At 42.7% G+C, this 25,259-nt stretch overlaps 1 protein-coding gene across 4 annotated transcripts in view; it reads left to right on the top strand.

Annotated features, from left to right (window-relative positions):
- Positions 1–25,259, top strand: part of LOC108701206 (centrosomal protein of 112 kDa-like) — a 125,716-nt gene that overhangs the window by 59,945 nt on the left and 40,512 nt on the right. For all 4 annotated transcript variants that reach the window (XM_018235520.2, XM_041576925.1, XM_018235517.2 and 1 more), the window contains 3 exons: positions 7,871–8,006; positions 13,365–13,472; positions 17,009–17,191. In XM_018235520.2, coding sequence (XP_018091009.1) covers positions 7,871–8,006; positions 13,365–13,472; positions 17,009–17,191 — 427 coding nt within the window. The remainder of the gene's footprint in view (positions 1–7,870; positions 8,007–13,364; positions 13,473–17,008; positions 17,192–25,259) is intronic.

The following is a 25,259-nucleotide window of genomic DNA, read 5'->3' as shown; positions in this document are numbered from 1 at the left end:
CCAGATATGGGATGACTTTGACGTAGTTGGCCATCTTAAATATATTGCAATATATGGACAAACAATCCCTGTTTTGTTTAAAGGGTAAGGCATTTTTCAGTAGCAGTATGCACAAAATGTCTCTGTCTTAAATATATTGATAATGGGTTGAGTGCAGAGGAATCTTGTATTTGTCTATATGTATTTTGTGGTCACACCCTCATTGCACCCCCGCCTAATGTTTTTAAAAACTAGTGGTGAGCACAACTTTCCCTTGTTTGTTATATATATATATATATATATATATATATATATATATATATATATATATAGACAAATACAAGATTCCTCTGCACTCAACCCATTATCAATATATTTAAGACAGAGACATTTTGTGCATACTGCTACTGAAAAATGCCTTACCCTTTAAACAAAACAGGGATTGTTTGTCCATATATTGCAATATATTTAAGCTGGCCAACTACGTCAAAGTCATCCCATATCTGGCCAGTCCTATGCTCAATTTTCATCTGATTCATTAAGAATTCTATGGTTTAATTATACATTTTATAAAAGGGACGAATACGTTTTACCTGCAACTTACTAGCTGCTTTCAAAGTAAAACTCCCAAACTTGGCTGCCCTTTTATTAGACACCAGTGGGATCACCTGACTATAGTTGGAGGGGGTGGGAGCTACAACATAGAGCTGGTCACTGCTCTTGTAGAACTATAACAAACAAGGGAAAGTTGTGCTCACCACTAGTTTTTAAAAACATTAGGCGGGGGTGCAATGAGGGTGTGACCACAAAATACATATAGACAAATACAAGATTCCTCTGCACTCAACCCATTATCAATATATTTAAGACAGAGACATTTTGTGCATACTGCTACTGAAAAATGCCTTACCCTTTAAACAAAACAGGTATTGTTTAATGGTATTGTATTTTGTGGTCACACCCTCATTGCACCCCCGCCTAATGTTTTTAAAAACTAGTGGTGAGCACAACTTTCCCTTGTTTGTTATATATATATATATATATATATATGGGTAGGAGGTGCCATAATATTTCCCTTAGACAGTACACTATGAGGATATATTTGGGGAGGAGGTCATACGCAGGCAGAGGACAAACACTACAGCGTTTCGTTACTGTCACAGCTCTTTCCTCCCTAGCACTTCACACCTTCTGTGCTGCTGGCCAGTGTTATTTGGGCATCCAGATCATGACCTGTGTTCTTAGAGGCTTAGTGAGTGGCAGGATGATGGGAAGTGGTGGCAGTGAAGGCAGCAAGGCAACATGCCGCAGGAAAATAAGAGACACTTGATGTTGTTTTAAACCAAAGCATGAGAGCAATCCACGTTTTTGGGGCTAATTGAGGAGCTTGGAATAACTCCCAGCCACCCGAGGTAATGACAGTGCAAAGGCATAAACATTCCTCTCAGTAGGAGGAATTCCTGAAGCTCAAGATAAACAAAGCAGGAAATGATTTGAGAAACTTGATCAGATGCCACATTTAGATTTGAAATATTATCCCCACCAGCACAACATCCTCCCTTATTCCCTGATTGGGAAAGTATGGTATGCTGTATAGGGCAGGCCCTGGGGCTGCAGGAACCACATTGCCTTTAAGTGGCTGAAACCATTCGGGAATCATTTCCCCCAAGAGCTGGCAGCTGTTCCCAACATTTTGAGCATATGAAACCATTTACTAGGGGGGGCACTCAGACTTTCTGAGACTACAGAGATTCTTTTGGCTACAGTGAACTCGCCGATACCCATCTCTGTAGGGGCAGAATCAGGGGATAAATATGGTGCTTTCTGCTTCCTACACCAGCTGTGTAATGTTCCTTTATGTATCCCATATGTATACGGGTTAGCACCCAGCGGCTTCCTACTGCCTTACATAAGCAAGTGTTAATCAAGGTGTCTCTGCACTGTCAGTCTGGTACCATGAGCAGTCTATTGGACACCTGTGAAAAATTATTCAGCTATGGATTGGACTAGGTAGACTAAAGCTCCCATAGACGCGACAATTCTTCTTGCCGAACGACCGATTTTAGGGAAGTCCGGCCAATCCTTCGAAAATATCGTGGGATTCGAATGATCGTACATCTTACGATTTTTCGGCCAACATTTGTCAGGAAATTGATTGGCCAGGTCAAAAAATCTTTGTCGGTCCCAGTGCAATCTATCTATGTTTGCAGGGCCAAGCAGGCAGCTCCTCTTTGTTTTCCTGCAAATTGGTCTTTTTAGTTGATGGTCAATTCATACGATTGTACGATCGTTCTGAGAAAATCGTGGTCTCACAATGAGGATCTGATCTTTTAAAAATCTCAACATCTATGGCCAGTTTAAGGGCTAGTGATGCACCGAATCCATTATTTTGGATTCAACCGAACCCCCGAATCCTTGGCAAAAGATTCAGCCGAATACCGAACCGAATCGGAACCCTAATTTGCATATGCTAATTAGGGGTGAGAATGGAAAAACTTTTTTTACTTCATTGTTTTGTATCAAAAAGTCATGCGATTTCCCTCCCTGCCCCTAATTTGCTTATGCAAATTCGGATTCGGTTGGGCTGGGCAGAAGGATTTGGCCAAATCCTGCTGCAAAAGGCTGCATCCTGGCCTAATCCTGAAACGAATCCTGGATTCGGTGCATCCCTACTAAGGGCCACATTAGTTTATGTATGAAGTCTGTGAGACCAAACACTAAACAGCAACCCCTATCCCTTTGTGTGGTTTCATCTTTGTTTTTAAGGCCTGGAGCTTGGGTAAAAATTTGGCACAGCTCAGTATTAAGGGAAAGATGGCCATAGTAATTAAACCCGAGATTCAGTGTCACTACCTGCAGCTGCAAGACATATCCTTCGAGCCCATGTATGAAGTCTGTGAGACCAAACACTAAACAGCAACCCCTATCCCTTTGTGTGGTTTCATCTTTGTTTTTAAGGCCTGGAGCTTGGGTAAAAATTTGGCGCAGCTCAGTATTAAGGGAAAGATGGCCATAGTAATTAAACCCGAGATTCAGTGTCACTACCTGCAGCTGCAAGACATATCCTTCGAGCCCAGATCTGCCTGTGAACAATGCACACATATTATATATTGCGATTTGTATAGGTATACATGGAGAGGCTCTCTTGTGTTGTGGCAGTGTCAGAGACAAGGTTCTAGTAAATAAATTGTAATATTTTTCTTTACTGGCCAAATGGTGTCCCTCTGATACTTCATAGAGATGGCCTAGTACCTGGGTCACAGTAACATTCTGTAGTGCTTGATGGCAGGGGCTGTGTGTGTCATTCATAGCCTTGCACCATTAGTACATGCCAGATAAGTGAGAAGGGGTACACATGTGCTAACACTTCATTTAATGATAATGGAAAACCGTTTTACAGGCCAGACATGCCTCAGACTTTTCATGAGCCATTCATTAGCATCCTGCAGTGAGAGGCACTTCCCTATGGCCTCATCCTTGCTTCCCCTTGGTCTGGCATTCCTCCTCATCCTTGCTTCCCTTTAGCCTGGCATTCCTCCTCATCCTTGCTTTGCCTTAGCCTGGCATTCCTCATCATTCTTGCTTCCCCTTGGCCCAGCATTCCTCCTTATCCTTGCTTTGCCTTGGCCTGGCATTCTTCCTCATCCTTGTTTCCCCTTGGCCCGACATTCGTCCTTATACTTGCTTTGCCTTGGCCTGGCATTTCTTCTCATCCTTACTTTGCCATGGCCCTGCATTCCTCCTCATCCTTGCTTTACCTTGGACCGGCATTCCTCCTTACCCTTGCTTCCCAGTGGCCCAGCATTCATCCTTGCTTACCCGTACCTCAGAATACCTCCTCAGGTCCTCATCTTCTCTTTCTTGTGGCCTAACATTTACCCTCATTCTCATTTCCCAGTGCTCTGGCATTCCTTCTTGTCCTTGTTTTCACATGGCATCGCTTTACAACTTGTTTCTTTGTGACCCTGTGTTGCTTCTCATTCTCACTTCCCAGCATTCCTCATCCTCCTCATCCTTCCTTGCTTCCCCATGGCCTGGTATTCCGCATAATCCGCATAGTCCCAGTGGACTCGCTTTTCAATGGCCAGGCATTCCTCCTCATCCTTGCTTCCTTGTGGCATGTAATTCCTCCTTACTTCCCCAGGGCCTGGCATTCCTCCTTATCCTTGTTTTCCAGTGACCCGACATTTTTCATTATCCTTACTTCCCAGTGGCCCTGAATTCCTCCTCATCCTCACTTTCCCCTGGCCCAGCATTTCTCCTCTTCCTAACTTTGCAGTGGGCTGACATTCCTCCCCATTCTCTCTTCCCCATGGCCGGGCATTTCTCATTATCCTCCTATGGACCAGCAATACTCCTCATTCTCACTTCCCACTAGTCTGGCTTTTCTCCTGATCCTTGCTTTCCCATGACCAGGCATTCTTCCTCATCCTTGCTTTCCCATGGACTATCATTCCTCATTCTCGTTACCCCATGGTCTAGCATTCCTCCTCATCCTTGCTTTCCCATGGCACAGCAGTTGTCTTCACCCACCAGGTGCAATGGTGACTGAGACATTTCTATTCCACGGAGGCCTTTAGTAAATAAACCATTTCTAACTCCCCAGAGAGAGCCCCATCCCTTCCCATGTTCTCTGTCTCCACTTGCTGTGCACATGGACACATTGAGGGACTGAACCTGAAGCCGCTGCAGGGGAAGCCTTGTACACGAGCAAGAACCCCGGGGCAGGGATGGCACGTGTTACTTGTGATGCCATAAAATCATCTATTCATTTTGTTGTACAGAAGAACTCTGCACAAGTCATAGTGTCAAAACAAAATGTCCTTTGATGATGCGATGTACCGCCCTGTTTGGCCTCTGGACAGTTATGTAGAGGGACAAGATGTTGTTTCATTTCTCTGCAGGCAGTTATCTGGTGGAGACCACTGGGTAGCCCTACGAGGCAGAGGGCCCAAGAATTCACTGGCTTGCATCGCTGAGAACTGAATCCTTATCTACACTGCTCTATATCATTCATCTATGTAACAGTGCCACCGCTCATTTTTGTAGCGCTAATCCTGTCCTGATGAGCTGGCAATCTAATACTTGGCTACAATCCTGTGTCTCTATTGTACATGTAGTGTGTTATATACATGTAAAGTAACTGTAGCTCATTCTTTATCTGATTAAACAGATTCAATTGCTGGAGAAACCCCCCTATTCTCTCTCTCTCTCTGCACTGCTAATTTCCTTAGCAAAAAAAAACACCATGCTTATGTCTGTTACTCTGTAGATACAGTAACACATACATGTATTTATCTTTCCAACCTCCCTGTCTCTCTCTGCCCCCTTTAAGCACATGTATAGGGCACTGGGTTATAAATATGGTATATAATTGAATGAATATAGTTATACTTCCCTTCTAATGCATTATTGTGTGAATAATACATTATTGTGTGAATAATACATTATAGTTGTATTGTATTGGAATAAACACACTTTAATTGTGCTGTGCTATAATAAATAGACAAAATGCCAATATAATAAGATTGGCAAGGCATCACTGTACATGGAAAAATAAGGCAGAAGCCTGTGTGATTATTATTAGTATTTGGGGTGGTAGCTGATACTCAACCAACTTTTTGACAGCTTCACTCTGATATCAGTTTAATAAATGAAAATGGTTAATGGACTCAGAGCCAGGCCAAAGTGCTCAGGCTATTATTGAAATTCAGTAGGATGAACATTTAGAAGAATCATGCCCCCAAACGGATTGCTCCCTACCTACCCCTAGTTCTTCTGGCCCTGAATGGCTTTACTTTCCCATCGTTATGTGCATTTAATATCCCATACACCCACACACAGCCCTGTTCCCAACATACTTAATAGCTGCATTTACAAGGCCCAATTGTTCCCTTGCTCTGTTTCTTTCCACTGATGGTTAAATCCAGCAGGGAATATTCTCTGAAGCTCTTGGAAAGGCCAAGTTCCCCATGGACAGGATAGGACAAGGGATGATGTTTTTAAGGTAATAAATATTTCAGCTTCACATTTCGGGCCTTTCTTCTCTGGCTTTGATCTTACTTTGGCTCCGTTACCATCCTGCACATTCTGTAAACAAGAGAGAATAAAGCAGCTGCCTTAACAAATAGATTTCTGCTCAGCCCAGGCGTACAGGTCTCGCAGAACTAGAGCTTTTGGGTCATACTGGGCATGTATTGCTGGCTACAAATGGTCCCATTGGGGCAAAGAACTATTCTCCAGTACTGGGAAGATATTGCTGGCTACTTATCGATTCATAGAATAAATGACTTTTGTCCCATACTGGTCATATATTTCTAGCTAGAAAGCATCACATAAAATAACCTTTGGCCTATTTTTGAGAGAAATAACTGAATATCTATGCTCCCATGGAACAAAAATATAGCTAGCTACACAATGTTTAACAACTTTTGTCTTATACTGATCAGGTAGTTCTGACTACAGATCCCCCCCATGGAACACAAATAGAAACACATACTGGTCTGATATCATTGGCTGAACATACAGATAACATTAGGCAGGTTCTTACCAAGGAAGAAAGCTTAGGGTGGAAGAAAGCTTTAAGGTACGGTATGTTTTGCTTTTCCAGGTGTAACAGAAACAAAAAAACACAAGCATAAAGGCCATAGATGTTACAATTATGATCATTGGTCACAGGAAAGATTGTTTTTTAATACTGACATGTTGGAGCTGAATCAGATCTACAGGTAGAATGCTAATGATGATTCACCAGTAACCGATGTTTGGACACCTTTAAAGGCACTTCATCAAAATTTTCAGACCTGCTTGATCGACTACCCGACTGATATCCAAGTCTTCTGCCGATATTGGTCGGCTCGTCATGCACCAAATATTGCATAAAACAAAGTTGTGGCTGAACGGAATCAACTCCCAGCAACAATGTTGCAACATCTAGCAGCAACCTTCCCAGACATGATGGGGCAGTTATAGCTGCAGAGTGTTGATATTTATCACCTTGGTTTGTTGAACAGGGGAAGGGTGATTTCAAAGTGACAGGCAGGGAGAAAGTTAAAAAAATGGGTATGATCCAATTCCACCCTGCTTTGCCTGCTGTCTTCCACAAAACTTGAATTGTTGCAGATCTCTGAATGCATGTGTTTGGCAGTGCTGTATTCATGAAGGAAGGGCAAATGATGCTCGTAGGTGTCTCCTACCTGCCTCCTATTGTGCATGTCATTAAGACATGCTGCAGACATAGGCCACAATGGGGGGGGGGGGTTGTGTATGCTGCCTGCCCAAGGGCATGGGCACACTAGAACTGCACTCTTCTCTCCACCTGGTGAATATTAATGAAGCAAATGCTCAAAAATCAGTGCTTCGTGCATTTAAAAGTACAGTTTCAGCCTGTGCATGGCTATACACATTAGTATTCACCAGGCAGAATTGTATAGAGTTAAATACGCTAGTGTTCCCTTGCCCCTATAGCAGGATAGGGCTTGTCTGTGTCTGCCGACTCTGTCTTCTGCACCTCACAACCAGACCTAGACACTGTCTTCTGCACCTCAGAGCCAGACCCTGGACCCCTGGGTCTCTTTAATTGAGATCATTTGTATCTACACCATATTTTATTTTATTTTTTTTCCACTGGGATTCAAAGTTATTTTAAGGGAAGAGTTAGCAAGAGAATATTATTATTGAGGTTTGAGATTGGTGGGTTTTGTTGGTTGGTTGATTTGTTGGAAGGAGACAGTAAAGGAAAGAGTTACAGAGATAATGTTACTGAGGTTGAACATGCATCAAAGTGAGAATAAGACAAAGGTTAGTGCAGTATAGTTTTGTAGCCCATTTCAATAACCATAGGTAACCACACCATGCCCACAGTATGATGCTTGTCTTGCTTCTCTGACAGGGAGAAAGAGGAAAAGCTGATGCAAGTAAAGGAGACACAGAAGGTGCAGGCACATCAGGCCGATGCTGCCTTGGAAGAGTTCAAACGTAAGGTGGAGGCAAACAGTGAGAAAGTCTATTGTGATATGAAGCAGCAGGTGAGAAGGTGACAGTAGCAGTTTGTGGATGCATGTCCCTCTGTCTGATCTTTGCTGTTCTATGTGAGTTTGGCACAATGATTGATCTTCAGAACAAAGCCAGTGCAGCTGCTGATTTATAGTTTCCAGCCAAGATCAGGAAATAGCTTAAGCTCCAAAGTATTCTTGGTTCCATGCAGTACATTAAGCATTCACATACATAGCATGTTCCTTAGTCAGCACGGACAGCATGTACATCTCCTGCCTGAAGGGAAATTTATGGGTACAGAGTAACAACCAGCCTGTTGTATTATTATTATTTAGTATTACTAGCTCCTGAAACTGTGGTTTATGGGAACATTGTAACAACCAGAGTGTCCCATTCTCAGCACCGTCTTACTGTTTATCAGTTGTTGGACATACCATTGCTGTGCTGCATTTCAGCAAATGTCCTCCTATAACAGCAGATAGTAAGCTCTTCTGGCTGCTACTCAGTTATGCCTTCTATGTGAGCAACCTGGTAGTGAAAGAGCAAGGAAGGTGCTAAGATATTTCATCTTCATTAGGCTGGAACCCTGAAATTGCAATATGGAATATAATTCTCAGCATCACAATGGCAGCCAGAGATCAACAACAACTTGCCTACTACCTGCAGCAGGTTCCATGATATAATTGGGAAGCAACTGGTGGCACTATTGCCATACAGAATCACACCTATCTAAATGCGTGGTGCCAATATATTAAAAGGTCATACAGTTTTGTTTAAAGTTATTACATGATTTCCTCTGGTTTAAGTTTAGTGTCATTTTCCTGATTTAGGTATTTCTCGGCAGTCTGTCCACAAGTGCCTGATCTGAAGGCAACCGTTTCTGATGTTTCTGACAAAAAAAACCCCAAAAAACTGTTTTAGCGCATATCCATTGAAAGCTGGGTTTGCTGGACAGATAAATGTTTAAATCAGGGTGTCCCTGCCCAAACCCCTAGTAATACAGCCAGAGCTTCCTTCTCAGTCAGTGATTCCGGGTAATATCCCACCTTACCCCAAAATCATACTGCACCTAAAGCTTCCTGCCTAGCCAGAGCTTCTGGATAATATTCCATTGTTACCCTTAAAATGAGGCATATATCTATTGTGTGAGGAACTCTCCTGTTTGTTGTGGTTCTTCCCCACATGGAGGGCCAAAATGGGAAAGAGCTATTTGACTGGCGACCTCTTCTAACAAACAGACCTTTACATGTACGCCCAATCTTAAATCTAATGCCAGAAGCCATATACAGTTAGGTCCATAAATATTTGGGCAGAGACAACTTTTTTCTAATTTTGGTTCTGTACATTACCACAATGAATTTTAAATGAACTAAAGCCTTTTTTAACACAATCACTTCATTTCAGGGGCTCAAAAGTAATTGGAAAAATTAAAAAACTGAAATTAAAATGTTCATTTCTAATACTTTGCTGGCAATGACAGCCTAAAGTCTTGAACTCATGGACATCACCAGATTCTGGGTTTCCTCTTTTTAATGCTCTGCCAGGACTTTACTGCAGCAGATTTCAGTTGCTGTTTGTTTGTGGGCCTTTCTGTCTGCAGTTTAGTCTTCAAATGTGAAATGCATGAATTGGGTTTAGATCAGGTGACTGACTTGCCATTGAAGAATATATCAACTTCTTTGCTTTAATAAACTCTTGGTTTGCTTTGGCTGTATGTTTTGGGTCATTGTCCGTCTGTACGAATTATGAAACACCTCCCAATCAATTTGACTGCATTTAGCTGCATTTGAACAGGTAGTATGTCTCTGAACACCTCAGAATTCATTTGGCTCCTTCTTTCCTTTGTCACATCATTGATAAAAACTAGTGTCCCAGTGCCACTGGCAGCCATGCACGTCCAAGCCATCACACTGTCTCCATTATGTTTTATAGATGAAGTGGTATGCTTTGGATCATGAGCTGTTCCACACCGTCTCCATACTTTTTTCTTGCCATCATTCTGATAGAGGTTGATCTTGGGTTAATCTGTCCAAAGAATGTTTTTTCATAACTGTGCTGGCTTTTTTAGATGTCCAATCTAGCCTTCTATTCTTGAGGCTGATGAGTGGCTTGCACCTTGCAGTGCACCCTCTGTATTAACTTTCATGCAGTCTTCTCTATATGGTAGACTTGGATATCAATATGCCTACCTCCTGGGGAGAGTTGTTCACTTGATGGCTGTTGTAAAGGGGTTTCTCTTAACCATGGAAATGATTCTGCGATCATTCACCACAGTTGTCTTCTGTGGACGTCCAGGTCTTTTTGCATTGCTGAGTTCACCAGTTCTTTCTTTCTTTCTTTCTTAAGATGTAACAATATTAAATAGAAACATTAGGGTTGGAGCCGTGCACCCAGCTGGCCAAGTACATCAGGCCCAGCCCCTCTGCAACCCAGTTCAGAACCCCTGCTCCAGTCTAGTGCACAAACCAGGATATTCTAAAATTTAACTTTTAATAATTCCATTATAAAAATGTATAAACTCATAATGCATGAACCTCGTGACACCCCACAACCACACTGACAAATTCACTGCGTGTAAGCACACAGTGCTGGACCGTGTCCATAAAAAACAATTAATTAAAACAACGCAAAGCTGGACAGATGGCAGGACCCTCGTAAGATCCTAGATTTTGGCTTAAATGGCACCTTGCTTGATAATCAAGTCAGTAGCAGATCGCAATGGACTGCCCCCCTCCCTTCCAGTCCCACACAGAACGCCTGCCTGTCTACTTTGGGAGTAATAGGAGCTTCTCTCACCATCCTCCACCTATGCCGCCTTGCCCTACGCGTTTCGCCGCGTGAACGGCTTCCTCAGGGGCATAAGTGAGTTGCGGTCATGGAGTGACTGTTTAAATACCGTCTCGCCAGTATCTCCAAGAAGCACTTCCGTCGTATTGCGTCATTTCCGGAAGCGTCTGGGTTGGTGCGGTTCAGCTTGGTTTAGATCCCAATGCGCATGCGTGTACAGCGCACGTCTGTGCTACGGTTTACTGTATTGCAGATTCTACTGCGCATGCGTGCTTAGTGCCAATCCACTCCGTGAATACATAGAACTTCTATTGGTTTTAATAATTAGTGGGGGACTATTACAGCCCGTGATATATGAGTATAGTTATACTCTTAGGTATACATTGACCCATATTTAGCCCTATCAATTATGTACTCAGCACAATAAATAATAATGAAAGAGTCAAATAAACAAAAAAAGGAAACAGAAAAGAAGAAAGAAACAATATAAGTATATAAATGGGGAAATAAGATAAGTATATATATATATGGGAGCCCTACAGTGAACTGCTCCAAGGAATCATAAAAATGGTGAAAAAGTAAATCCTTCATTAAGGCCATTGGGGGATTTGCTATTCATGGCATAAATCCATCTGGCTTCTGCCTGCAATAATTTTTTATTGACATCTCCTATTCTTGAAGTCTGTTTTAATTGTTCTACTGCAAAGAACTGCATCACTTTGGTGTTACCATTGTGACATTCATTTATATGTACTGCTACTGAGGTATTGCGCTTATGTTTGACGTCCCCCACATGCTCCAAGACTCTCCTGCGAAATTCACGTAGAGTTTTGCCTACATATACTTTTCCACATATACATTGCATCAAGTAGACTACACAGGTACTCTTACAGTTGATGTAGTTATCAAGTAGACTACACAGGTACTCTTACAGTAGTTATGTATTCACGGAGTGGATTGGCACTAAGCACGCATGCGCAGTAGAATCTGCAATACAGTGTATGTATTCACGGAGTGGATTGGCACTAAGCACGCATGCGCAGTAGAATCTGCAATACAGTGAACCGTAGCACAGACGTGCGCTGTACACGCATGCGCATTGGGATCTGAACCGCACCAACCCAGACGCTTCCGGAAATGACGCAATATGGCGGAAGTGCTTCTTGGAGATACCGGCGAGACGGTATTTAAACGGTCACTCCATGACCGCAACTCACTTATGCCCCTGAGGAAGCCGTTCACGCGGCGAAACGCGTAGGGCAAGGCGGCATAGGTGGAGGATGGTGAGAGAAGCTCCTATTACTCCCAACGTAGACAGGCATGCGTTCTGTGTGGGACTGGAAGGGAGGGGGGCAGTCCATTGCGATCTGCTACTGACTTGATTATCAAGCAAGGTGCCATTTAAGCCAAAATCTAGGATCTTACGAGGGTCCTGCCATCTGTCCACCTTTGCGTTGTTTTAATTAATTGTTTTTTATGGACACGGTCCAGCACTGTGTGCTTACACGCAGTGAATTTGTCAGTGTGGTTGTGGGGTGTCACGAGGTTCATGCTTTATGAGTTTATACATTTTTATAATGGAATTATTAAAAGTTAAATTTTAGAATATCCTGGTTTGTGCACTAGACTGGAGCAGGGGTTCTGAACTGGGTTGCAGAGGGGCGGGGCCTGATGTACTTGGCCAGCTGGGTGCAAGTCTCCAACCCTAATGTTTCTATTTAATATTGTTACTTTATATACAACCTTGCAGAACAGCCTAGCTCATACATTTTGGTTACATTGTGGATGCTGTTTTTTCTACTAAGTTTCTTAAGATGTACCAAACTGTCGATTTTGCCACTCCTAATATTGTAGCAATTTCGCGGATGAGTTTTTTCAGTTTTTGCAGCTGAAGGATGGCTTGTTTCACCTGCATGGAGAGCTCCTTTGACCGCATGTTGTCTGTTCACAGCAAAATCTTCCACATACAAGCACCCCCCTCAAATCAACTCCAGGGCTTTTATCTGCTTCATTGATAATAACATAACGAAGGAATTGCCCATACCTGCCCATGAAATAGTCTGAGTCAATTGTCCAATTACTTTTGAGCCCCTGAAATGAAGTGATTGTGTTAACAAAAGGCTTTAGTTCCTCACATTTTTATGTTCAACCCACTGAATTAACACTGAAAGTCAATGCAGTTCAACTGCACCTGAGTTGTTTCATTTCAGATTCATTGTGGTAATGTACAGAACCAAAATTAGAAAAAAAAGTCTCTGCCCAAATATTTATGGACCTAACTGTAGTCTGCTCAATAATATGTAATTTGGTTCTGTTCAATAATGTGGAAATTCTTTGAAGCAGCATCTCCAAGAGTTTTGTTCATGTCAAGTCCAAATATTGCATTGTACCCTTATTGTCCCTTATTAACCCCCTAACACACTTTTGATTCTTATTCTTTCTTAATTATGGAGGCTGGAATCAAATGTGACTGGGCAAGTATAGTAAGGGCACTCGCCCAGCGTCAGATGGAGCTCTTGTTCGTACCAGTAGAAATGGACGACACGTGGCCTGGCTCAAAACTAGTTATTTCAAACAATATAGACCTGTCCTTTTCTTTACAGATGGAGAAGGTAGAGGCTGATCTCAGTCGCTCAAAATTTCTCAGAGAAAAGCAAAGCAAAGAATGTGGTCGTCAGTTGGAGGATCTGAAACATCAATATGAGCAGAAGGTAAGGCTGCGTTTTGGCTGCAATGAATTCTTATGAGCAAGTTGCAAATAACCTTGCCAAGGAATTCTGGTTTTGCCCTTATGGTGTCATCTGCAGTTATTCCCCCAGTACTGAACCATATCTGTATGCTGCCCAACTCCTTTTACCATTTGTGCTGAATAGCATCATTTCCCATCTCTTGTATAGTGTAGCTGTAGGATTGGACTTGCAGCTTGTGCTTTATTCAAGACACCATTATTATTTTACTCTTGCTATAGAAACAGGGTGCATCTGTTTAGCTATTTTTGACTTTGTCTTTGATTCTAAAATATTGCCCTGCACTCCTAACAAGTCCGATATCTTGTATAGTGTATCTGTAGGATTGGACTTGCAAATTGTGCTGTTTTCAGGACACCATTGTTATTTTACTCTTGCCATAGAAACAGGGTGCATCTGTTTAGCTATTTTTGACCTTGTCTATGATTCTAAAATATTGCCCTGCACTCCTAACCTGTCCCCCCAAATTTCCCAGAATGTAGACAGAAGGTTGACTCTGCATTGTAGGTAAACTCTGAAGATAAGCTTCCTTTATACAGTAGTCTGACCATAGAATATGACTTAATTGACATGTATAAACAATTGTAGAAGTCTTTATTTTGCTAATTTGCTGCTAGAGACTAGAGCTGAGCTGCTAACGTCAGTCTCTTTCCCTTTCTCAAGCTGGTTGTTAGACAAACGTTTCTCTGCTCGGCCTGCTGTTTGCAGACCACACACATCTCACAGCAAGCACCTTGTTTTCTTTGAAATTGTTCTCATTCCACCCAAATTCTGTTTTTGGTGGCCAACAAGAAAACTTTGACTCAAATTAAAAACTATTGTAAATAATGGAGTACTGACATCAGCTTTACCCTTTGGGGCCCAGGCGGCTGTATGTCCCATAGCCATCAATCAATGTCATGGCCTAGTCCAGGCATATGGAGGCGCTGTACAGAGACGTGTGGGTGCTTTGCATTATGCTAGTGCCATGATGGGCTACACTGCAGATAATAAGGGGAATGTATTGCTGCCAATAGGAAGGACCCAATAGCGTATTCCTCTTCTCATTTGGTGAGAGAGAAGTAGACTCATCCTTGATGACATCTCTTGTTCATCACAGCTAAAATGTACCTTGCCTGGTGGGCCAAGCTATAAAAAGTGGGCCAGATTCTTTCTTCTTTGGTATTTGAAGGTCCCCCAGTTGCACATACTAGGTCATGGGATGTCAGTAGTCCTTGCCAAAGTAGAGCTCATGGAGAGACTGTAATGAATGGGTACAAAGTGCATATTTCTAGTCTTGGTTGGCAATTCATACAAATGAACATTATTAAGTTTGTCAAGGAAATGAGAATCTTGCCGGATATCCTTGTCTACCACTTCTCTCACTGAGAAATCCTAAGTGGCCTTTGTGTGGAACATACTGCATCTTCCTATACAGGAAAGAAGCAGGAAAGTCCAACGTGACTGGACAAATTGGGCATACATTAGCATTCATGTTTCGTTCATTGGAGACCAAACTATTCTTTTCATGCCCCATATTAATAAGTCACATACGGTTTTGATCTAATCGGATTTCCTAATCTTGGTCGCCAAGGTTTGCTTGTATTTTTGAGCTGTGCTATATATATAAATCCTTGGAGGATGTGACCGGAGATCCGAAGCATGTCCAAAGCTGTCGATGTGTCCCCAGACTCTGCGCCTGCTTTAATATTTCATCTTCCTCTGATTTCCATATCCCTTATCCTACCTGATACCTTTTGCGTCTTTGCAGACCAATAAAACACTGACCATAGAAATGGCGCACAGACCCAAATCTGGGAAGCAAAGTAACATTCTTCTGATGCTCTCATTTCATTTTGTCATAAACAAATATGAATTTCTTTCATGTGAGCAAGTACACAGTGTTCTGTATCATCACTGGGCATGACCGGAGGATGGGTGTAAGAACAATCCAACGGAAGTGTTATTGGTTGGTCCATAATTTCTACAAATACAGATTAGAATGTCAAGGGAACCCCTATATGGTGGAAAAGCTAGGGGCTTGCTGGCGATGATGGCAGGCTGTGAGCAAGCTTGCATGATGTATAGCTCTTATGGGCTATAGCTCCCATATGTCATAACCTGTTTTAGAGTGAGAGTACTGTGAGCCGGAACACACAACAGCCAGAGACCAGTAAGATTATTCTCCCCACCATTAGTCTCATTACATTGGTTAGAGCCATTCCCTTCTATGCTACCCTCAGCCTAATAATAATGATCAGCTCTCCTGAGTAATGATATATACAGTTTATATCAGTGAAACGCGAAGGAAGACGGATGAGGAGTATGACCCCAATACCTTTCCACTGCACTCTGGCCATTCTTCTCTGTACATTTTTAATCAAGGTTTTTTTACTGTGCTTTGTCACAAGCGTATCATGCACATGGACTTTTAGGCTTGTGTTTTGCCATCATACATACCGCGAGCAAGAAAGAGGCTATCTCCACTCCCAACGGCTGCAGCTTGAATATAAGGACCATTCTCCACCCTTGCAAAGACAGGGGGCTGCCAAAGATTCTCACGCTACAAATCGAAAGATATGGTCTCCATAAAGAGCCTGTCTTTTCTCATACCCCCTCCTTACTCTTTCCAAAATCCACCAAAACGGAAGAAAAATCCAATTGACTGTTGCTAGCAGCTGTGTGGCCTCGGCTTTGCTGGAGAATCTGGCTTCCTGCAGTCTCTATTCATCACCTGCTTGAAAGGCAGCCTGGCTGGTAGGGCTCTGCAGGCAGGTAGGGTGCCATTGTGCCCCGTCTACGAGGATTAGTATCAAAGCAGGAACAAGCAGGGCCTTAGTGTCCCACTGCCATTCAGCTCTTGTGGAGAGAGGCTCAGACTGGCCCAGGTCACCGTCTCCTGCATGAGCCAGACTGGGAAAGCATCCTGGGGAAAAAAAGAGCTTTTCAAGGAACCATGGGGTGAGCTCTTATAACAGCAGGTGTCCCCTCTGCAACACATACATGGCTTTATGTTGCTATACAGTAGCTGACAACGAGATAATAGCTCTTTGTTTGTTTAATTATCTCTCAGGAAAAAAAACGACAACTGTACTTTATCAAATCGGCCGTCAGTTAAAAGGCTCTTTATCCGGCAAGAAAATATAGACCAAATAAGACATGTTTTTCCCAAGCTTTGTCTATTCCAGGCATCAATGTTAAAGAGTAACTGATAATAATAACCAGTTTCAGTTGTTATCTCTGTTTGTAGGACGGAATGCTTTTGGACGAGGGCTGAAAGCGGGCACAGCGCCATGACTAACTTTTAACATTCCTGGCGCATGCAAAATTATTCCTATGCAGTTAATATATGGAGGTTGTGTAGGATTCTGTCAGCATAGCGTATGGCAGGGTTGGTATGTCATGCACAAAATGCAATTTTGGAGGGGTGCCATGGGGGTGCAAGAATAAGCCCATGTAATGAGTTGTCATAGAGACAAGGATGTGCCATTTTTAAACTGTACTCTCCATTGTCCAATCAGATTGTGGAGCTTAGGCTGGGGCACGAACAGGAGAGGACACACCTTTTCCAGCAGCACAACAACGAAAAGGAGAGCATCATCAAGGACCACGAAAAGGAAATCGATAGGCTGGAGAAGCAGCTTCGAAACACCATATCGGATCACGAGCTGAAGACACAGGCATGGAGGCAGCGAGATGCGCAGGTAACCACCAATGTTTTTTTGTGTTTGTAGCCGGCCCAGGAATAGCGCTGTTGGCCTGTTCTGCAGTAGAGTGCTGTATGACTGTGTCCAGTTCCAAGCACGCACTTCGCAACCCGTTGCAGTTAGATTATAGAAAATGGCACATAGATTGGGCGCTGGCTTCTGCCGCTTTCTTTTGCCTACCCTAGTTTTAGAGCCAGGAGCTAGCACGCACTGGTCTCTCCCCTCCCTTCTTTCTTGTGCCTGAAATTTTAAGTAGGACAAAACCACAGGTAGCCAGATTACAAGCCTCACTGTGCCTTGATAGTCAGCTTCGCTTGTTGTATGGATGGATTTTTCTGTCCATGGGGGTGGGGATGCAATGTGGTGCCCACTGTCTCTCCTATGAACCATCCGTCTGTGCGTCCTAACCTTGAAATTGGTGTGAAAGCTGCCTATGTTTTGTTCTTCCATACACCCCCCCCCCATGGCTCTGCAGGTAACCGGCATGCTGCATTCTCCTCCCTTTTGTCTGGATCATGATAGGCACATTGACATGCTCCCGTGTATAACTGGGCTGATATGTTTGTATCCCCTAGCCACACACCCCTCCCAACATCCATCTGCACTGTCGCCGTGGGGGTCCACATGATAGGGTGATCCCCAGCTGTGGTTCTTTTTGATTTCCTACAAATAAAGTAGGCACTATCAGCATGGAAAATAACCTATCAAAGCTTATAGCTGGAATCAAACTCATAGATTTCTACTCCCCTTTACTTTGCATGTAGAATACATCATTTGTACATCAATGAAAGGGTTTTACCATCTATTTGATAAAAGGCTACAGATAGAATCCAGTTGGTTTATTTGTGTCGCTGCTTTTGTGCTAAGTAGGGTGCGCTACTTCCCTTTTGCATGTAACCTACCACATTGGTTACTTGTTAACAGGGTTGCTCCATTTGGGTAAATAAACCAACGTTAGTTGGGGTGAGAAATGATTTGCCTTTAGTGTTACCTCTTTCTATCTGTATGTATCATTGTCTGGTGTAGAGGCAAATTGTACCACAGCCACACATATTTTTCTGTGCTGCCACCATTTACAGTGAGAAATTAGAAAAGAAAAGTCGTTGGGCAGTCCTTTTGGAGCCAGCAATATGGCACCAATCCACCCGATGATCTATTTGTTCTTCTCATGTAGAGAATATACTGAGTGAGAGTGGCCAGGAAGAGGATAGATGCCTGAAAGGGGCAGTTTACCTTTTAGTATGATTTTAGTAGAGAGAGATAGTCTAAGCATTTTTATTACTTGTGGGGTTTTTTACGTTATTTTGCTTTTTTTCACCTGCTCTGAAGTTTGCAGTTTCAGGAATCTCTTTGCTAGGGTCCAAATTACGCTAGCAACCCTGCATTGATTTGAATAAGAGACTGGAATATGAATAGGGGAGGGTCTGAATAGAAAGACCAGTAATAAGTAACAATAACTATAAATCTGTTGCCTTACAGAGTATTTGTTATATTTGGGGTCTGTGACCCCCATTTTGAAAAAATAAATTGAAGATCAATTGAAAAGTTGCTTAGAATTGGCCATACTATAACATACCAAACATTAACTTAAAGATGAAACACCCCTTTAATGTCAGGTGGAGAAGACTATAACCTGTGAGTAGACGGTCAAAACAGTCGAACAGAGTTTTGGTGTATAAAGTTGATGTGCTTGAAGAGGCCATTAGAAAAGGGAAAGAGCTTGAGTGTAGGAATAAATAGACAGGACAGCCTGTGAGAATGGGTTGGGAGTAACAACATGACAGTGGGTAAAAGATTATAAGGCTGAGAGTCAGAGCTAAGTGTTTAATAAAACGCTCAATTTTTTCTTAAATATCAATGATTTGTTATTAATGTGTTCTTGAAACTCTATCATGGGAAATTAAACTGAGATGGGTCCAGCAATACAGGCTTGGTAATAAATTACTATGTGGAGATTCATGAGTTCAATTTTTTTTTAACCGTGAGCCACATTCCAATATAAAAAATGTTGGAGAGCAACACAAGCATGCAAAAAGTTCAAGGGGGTGCTTTTGGGCTGTGATTGACTAACGGTAGCCCCTATGTGGACTGTCAGTCTACAGGAGGATCTGAAAGCTTGACTGCAAACTAGGGATTCAAAAAGATGCACCTGCTTTGATGCTCATCGGAGCAACATCCAACAGGTTGGTGAGCAACAGGTTGCTTACGAACCATTGGTTGACGATCACTGCCATAGGCTGACAGGACACACAGAATTGTTAAATATAATGATAATGGGCTTGGAGAGGAGCTGCTAGAAATTAATGAAACAGACCAATACTTGTGAATCAGTTTGCTTAGAGTTGGAGGAAAGCAGGGGAGACGTAGAGACAATCCAAAAGTTAACAAAGCTTCAAACAATCCCACTTACCAAGATGGAACAACTTCTCTAATCTTTGCCCATTGGGGTTAACAGGAAGTCGGGTTGAACAGTTATTGTCTACAGACTACAGAGCACTGTGGCAGCCAACACATTTTCAGACACTTAATGCACCCTATGCACCCATGGTTGCATTCCCAAAATGTACAACTGCAAAAGCAGACTTTGATCCACTATTTATGGAATTGCCCACTAATTAAAACCTTGTTATTAAATAAAATAGATAGATGCATGATAGATATAGAGTATTGCTCACAAAAATAGCAGATGATGAAATCAAAGATCTAGAAGAGACGAGTAAAATACATTTTGCATTGAACAAGAAATAAGTTAATGCTTTAAAGGAGTTAGAAGTAGGGATTGGGAGGCCCTGTGTGATAATATGGGCGAGACTAGCAAAAAGTTGGATGGGAGTGGAGACATACTGAGCATGGCAGGCAGAAATTTTGAAAATCGCTGAACTAAGCTTTATAGGACTACTTATCTCTTCAACTATTCTAACACCTTCTTATTCACACATGCTGGTAGCCAAACCGTGAAATGTTCAGCTCCACTTTGTTTTAAGGCATTTTAATAATTACGTCTCCTTAAAATTGATGTCTTCACTACCACTAAACACCACCAAGGGGAAATCACCAGAGATGGGCAAGGCCATGGAGGCTGAATAGTAAACGGTCAACGGGAGATTCACATGAGAGGACAAGGTTTGAGCTGAGAGATGCACTGGGCAGGTGGTGGAAACTAAGGGAGTACAGGTAGGAGGAGGCATGTTGCGTGAATGATCAAAACAACAGGAAATGTTTATTTATTTTCAGTCTAGACCAATAATAATTGATTCAACAGGATTGCAGAATTCTATGTCTAAAAGCCCTCCTACTTGCCATACATGCACAGATTGTTGGGTAGTATGGTCAAAACTGCTAAACAAACCTAGGCATTTGGGGCTGGTTTAAACATTGTCAGATAGGAGACTAAATATGGGAGTCAGAAGTATGAGTATGCAGGCTGAACATGGGCAGACAGAGGAGACAAATCAAATGTTACCAGGTAGAAGATACTGTCTAGGATAGTAGATGGAGTGAAACAGGGAGCAAGGCCAAGGCAGACCAAGGTTAGTAAGAAAGAGGAACAGTTGTAATTATAGTGGAGATGAGAAAGGGCAGGGAAGGAGCAAACTGACTGAAAGGCAGAAAGGGGAAGAGACATCCCTAAGATGGTCATACATGGCAAGATCCTTGCCACGCTAGTGGAACTTACCCAATTTTGCCGCCATTCTACTATATCTGCTATCGTGCTATACCCAACTGTCTCCCCAGTTATCCCTTGGGCATACTACCTAGTCTATCTAACTGTCTCCCCTGTTATCCCTTAGCCAGTCTACTCTGCCTGCTCTACCCAAAAAAGTTTAAATGATAATGGGGGACATAATGTTTTGGGTAGTACAGGTAGGGAAGAATGGCTAAGGGATAACAAGGGAGACAGTTGGGCAGAGCAGCTAAGAGATAACAGGAGAGAAAGTTGGGTAGAGCAGGTAGAGTGGAATGGTTACGGGTAAGTGCACACCTGGCGATTCGGGAGATTTAGTTGCCTGGCGAGTATCGCCTCTTCTTTGGGGCAACTAATCTCCCCGAACGGCTTCCCCCTGTCTTCCGCCGGCTATAATGCCGGCGGAAGACAGGGGAAGCCGTTCAGGGATATTAGTCGGCCCAAAGAAGACGCAATAGGCAACTAAATCTCTCCAAATCACCAGTTGTGCCCTTACCCTAAGGGAAATGGCTCACCAGAGGTTGATTGCCAGAGATAAATCCCTGCTTCTGCGTGGGACTACTCTCCTGTAAAAGCCTTCCCACTGGCGATAATGTGAATTGCTGGTGGTAAAACCCAATTGTCGCTTCAGTCTTTCAAAATTACCTGAAGTTTCTTCTTGAGGCAAGAGGAACCCAACAAACTATCCTTATGATACAAAGTATATAGGGGTAGGAGACAGTATATATATTAATTATAAGTAGATGTGCAAGCAGCCAGACAGGCAGATCATTTTCTCCCCCGCACTCTAATGATCTTTCCCTCTCATTCTCACTGGTGCTGTAATTATGTCTTTCTGTACCTATTAACAGAGAAGGGCTGCTAAAGTGATAAAGAAGAAAGTGTAACCCCTCCGCATCGTAAGCCTTTAATTTGCCTTGCCTGAGCCAAATCAAACAGGAATGTGGAGCCGGGCTAAAGATGGGGATTTGTTTCAAGCTGAGCTAAATTAGGCCTCCCAGTACAGAGAAGGTTGCTTAATTACAACTGGCACTTGCTTAAAAATTAATTTGCAAACTTTAAAAACTTTGGGAAATCTTTGTTCTTGTTGCTGAACTAATCATTGTTCAGACTATTCAATGATTTCCCAATGTCATCTGCGCTTTTTAGTCTCCGAAACATGTAATCATCCCAATAATGTTTATCAGCCTGAAACGCCAACAGCTTTATCCTTTGCTTATCAAAGCCTGACCACTTTTCTCCCAACATTAATGTGACGGGCCTGAGGGAACATTGGTGCATAATTACTTAATTATTTTTGCAGTTATTACTTGTACCGGCCCAATAAATAGGGAGTGACCCCCACTTTCCTTGAATCTTTCTACCATCCCAGTGCCATAGACCAGCTTGACCATACCATCTATTATTAGCCATGCTCTGACGTCAGAAAAGTAAGGTACCCTGCAACCCCTTTAGCCCCACCAATAGATTTAGCTGCAAGTATCCAGCAATGGGTTGGGGATATTTTTTTGTGTTCATTTTTATTTACCATGTAGGCATATATGGAAAACATGGTCCTTAGGGTGTAGGCTTAAGAGAGGTTTGGGTTGGGGATGATAAAGGTCAACAGTACAGAAATTTGGAAAGAAGCGGATGCAGGGGCAGGGCTGCCATCTGGTGGGGTTGGAGGGGGTTCTGCAGTCAGGAACCCTGTGGCAGAAGGGGCACAAGAAGTGTAAAAGTATGAATTTCTTGGCAAAAGGGGCAGGGTTTGGATTGGCATAATGGGATATGAACTATGGGCATGATTATGCATACACATGGCATTTTTTTTCCATTGGGGCCCCGTTCGACTTGTTGGCAGAGCCCTCTGACAAATGGGCTAATTATCTGAACCCTAGTAATTTTGGAATATGGGACCCCATGATTCCTGATGGAGGCCCTGTGGAGGGGTGATAACAGCCAAAAGCTGGCCATAGAAGTTCAGATTCTAGCCTCATATCGTATGAACGATTATACAGCACATTCTTCTGACCTGCAACTAACCATTCAGATTAAATACAATAGTAGAAAAAACAAATCAGACAATGTTTTGGCCATTAATTGAGAGACAGCAATCTTATCAAAGTTATGTCCGACAAATACTAGTGACAGTCACCCATTAAGATCGGCAACACATACAGAAATCTTCTTATCGACTAAACAACCGATCACCATGCTATGAAAATAGTACAAACCAAAATTTTTTTGCGTCTATTTCCAGCTTAAAACGGGAGCATGGTTGAGGGGCAATCATGCGGAGAGGATGCAGGGGTAGGAGTGAGCAGGGGTAGGGGAAGATTTGCACTGGGTGGAGGGTGGAAGGGACAAGAAATGGCCATACTGGGATATTTGGGAAGCAGTGTATATTGGAATGGCGCAGGTAATCAGATTAGTAATATAACCATCATTCATTCAGGGCTCGTTCTAATTTCTTTATATATTGGTCTTAGAGTGCTGCATGCCGTGAGGCCCATTTCTCTCTATCACGTACCCAGGATACACAATGTTATCTACATTTACAGCTTCCCATTCTGTTTCTGCCAATTCCCCTCATTCCCCCCAGGAACCCATGAAAGCACTGCCCTGAGACCCCCTCTCTCCTACTGAACATTCTCTTATACTGGACAAAAGGAAAATGATTCCGACATTTTACAGTTCCCTGCATTTGTCAATTAAACAAATGTTATTCAAAGCTTTGGAAGACGTGGCCGTTTATATTGCCTTGGGGCACCCAGCTGCCAATCTGAATACAGAACCTCGGAAGCGAATGAGGCGCTTTCATGGTTCCTGCCGTAGCCTTTCTAATATTAGTTACTCCATCTGTACGAGGCGTCAGGGTGATGATCTGCTCTGTGTAGTGGGGAATTGGCCTTTATTTGAACATACACCACAAACAAGCTTTGTATGGGAAGGGGGGGGGCAATCCCTGGGGGAACAAGGTAATTGGTTTTTGCTTCTCAAGATGTTTCATTTCTGCACCTCGTGTGTGGTACTGCCCCACAAATGAATGTGCCATTGCCAATGGACATTTCTTTTCTGTTGTTAATTTAGGGAATATTTTGGCATAGAAACATAACAGTCTACATTTGTCTGCTTCCAGGCCAATGCATGTAGTTATGTTGGCTGGTCAGTGGTTATTTAATAGTGATACAGATCCACTGAAAGATCACTGATGTACAGGTAAGGACACTGAGTTGGAGGGCAGGTGGATTTGGTGCTATTTAGCTTTTGCCTCTCTGTTAATTATCCAATTGGTGTAATGAAAAGGGCACACTGGACATTGGACAGGGAGCAGTTTGCAGCTTTAGCATTGAAGTGACCACAGAATACTGCCAGCTGGATCAGTGCTTTAAAAAGAACCACAACACTTGTTGAGAAACAGCTGGTTTTGCACATGAAGCTCGGTTCTGCATCTGTGCCAGTTGTTTGGATTAGGGATGCACCTAATCCAGGTTTGGGATTTGGCCATATCTGAGACCGCTCTTTACGGGATTTGAATTATAGTTTGATCTCCGTTCTGCTGAAAGATAAACATCATATGATGCAATAAACGAACTACAGGACACCAAAGGTGACAATTTCCCTTTCACATGATGCAATTATTTCCTTCTGATTTAAATATGCAAATTAAGGTTTACAGGTCTGTCTGTTGTGACCCACCAGTCCCAGACAATATCCATGTACTATGGTCAGTTTAGGAACATGGCAGGTTTGAAAATCATATCTGCTGAAGCACCATGTTGAGCCAGTTCATGGTATATTGGTGGAAGCAGAAGTGAAGCTGCTGGTCTTGTTCACTTCCTGCTGTTCCAAACATTCCTGCTTTTTGCACAAACAACTTGAACAATAAGAAGGGTATCCCATAGGCCAGTCAGAGAGCATACACTTGTTGACCCATGTATGGAGCCTTTATTTGCAACCACAATTAAACACGATTTCTGCAGCACTAGACAATTTTTTGCACTTCATCCATGGAAACAGTGATTTACATGTTGCAGTTATGTGCTAACAGGAGCACCAGCCCGGGGTATCGGGTCATTCATTACAATCCTTTGGGGTTCCTTAACATTTCGCACCCCCGTGGATTGGACATTTCCTTTAATTGTGCAGTCTGGAAGTTGTTTTGGTTTTCTGCTTATATGAAGGTTCCTGTCAAGGATCATGTGTTCCATCTTTAGTTGCTTTATGGCAAAACTGTGCCAGTTCAGACCTGTAAGGACCACTAAGGAAAACAGCAGAGATGTTTTGGAGGGTGGAATAGATAATGATAGGAAGCTAAAGCGCAAGGATGACATTTAATGCACAATTTACAAGCCCTGTGCCAAATTGTCTCCATATGGTGACTGGGCTGCTGGCTAC

Source organism: Xenopus laevis, chromosome 9_10L, assembly GCF_017654675.1.
Source record: "Xenopus laevis strain J_2021 chromosome 9_10L, Xenopus_laevis_v10.1, whole genome shotgun sequence".
Classification (NCBI taxonomy): domain Eukaryota; kingdom Metazoa; phylum Chordata; class Amphibia; order Anura; family Pipidae; genus Xenopus; species Xenopus laevis.
Note: the sequence above shows the minus strand (reverse complement) of the source record. Positions and strands in the feature narration are given on the sequence as shown.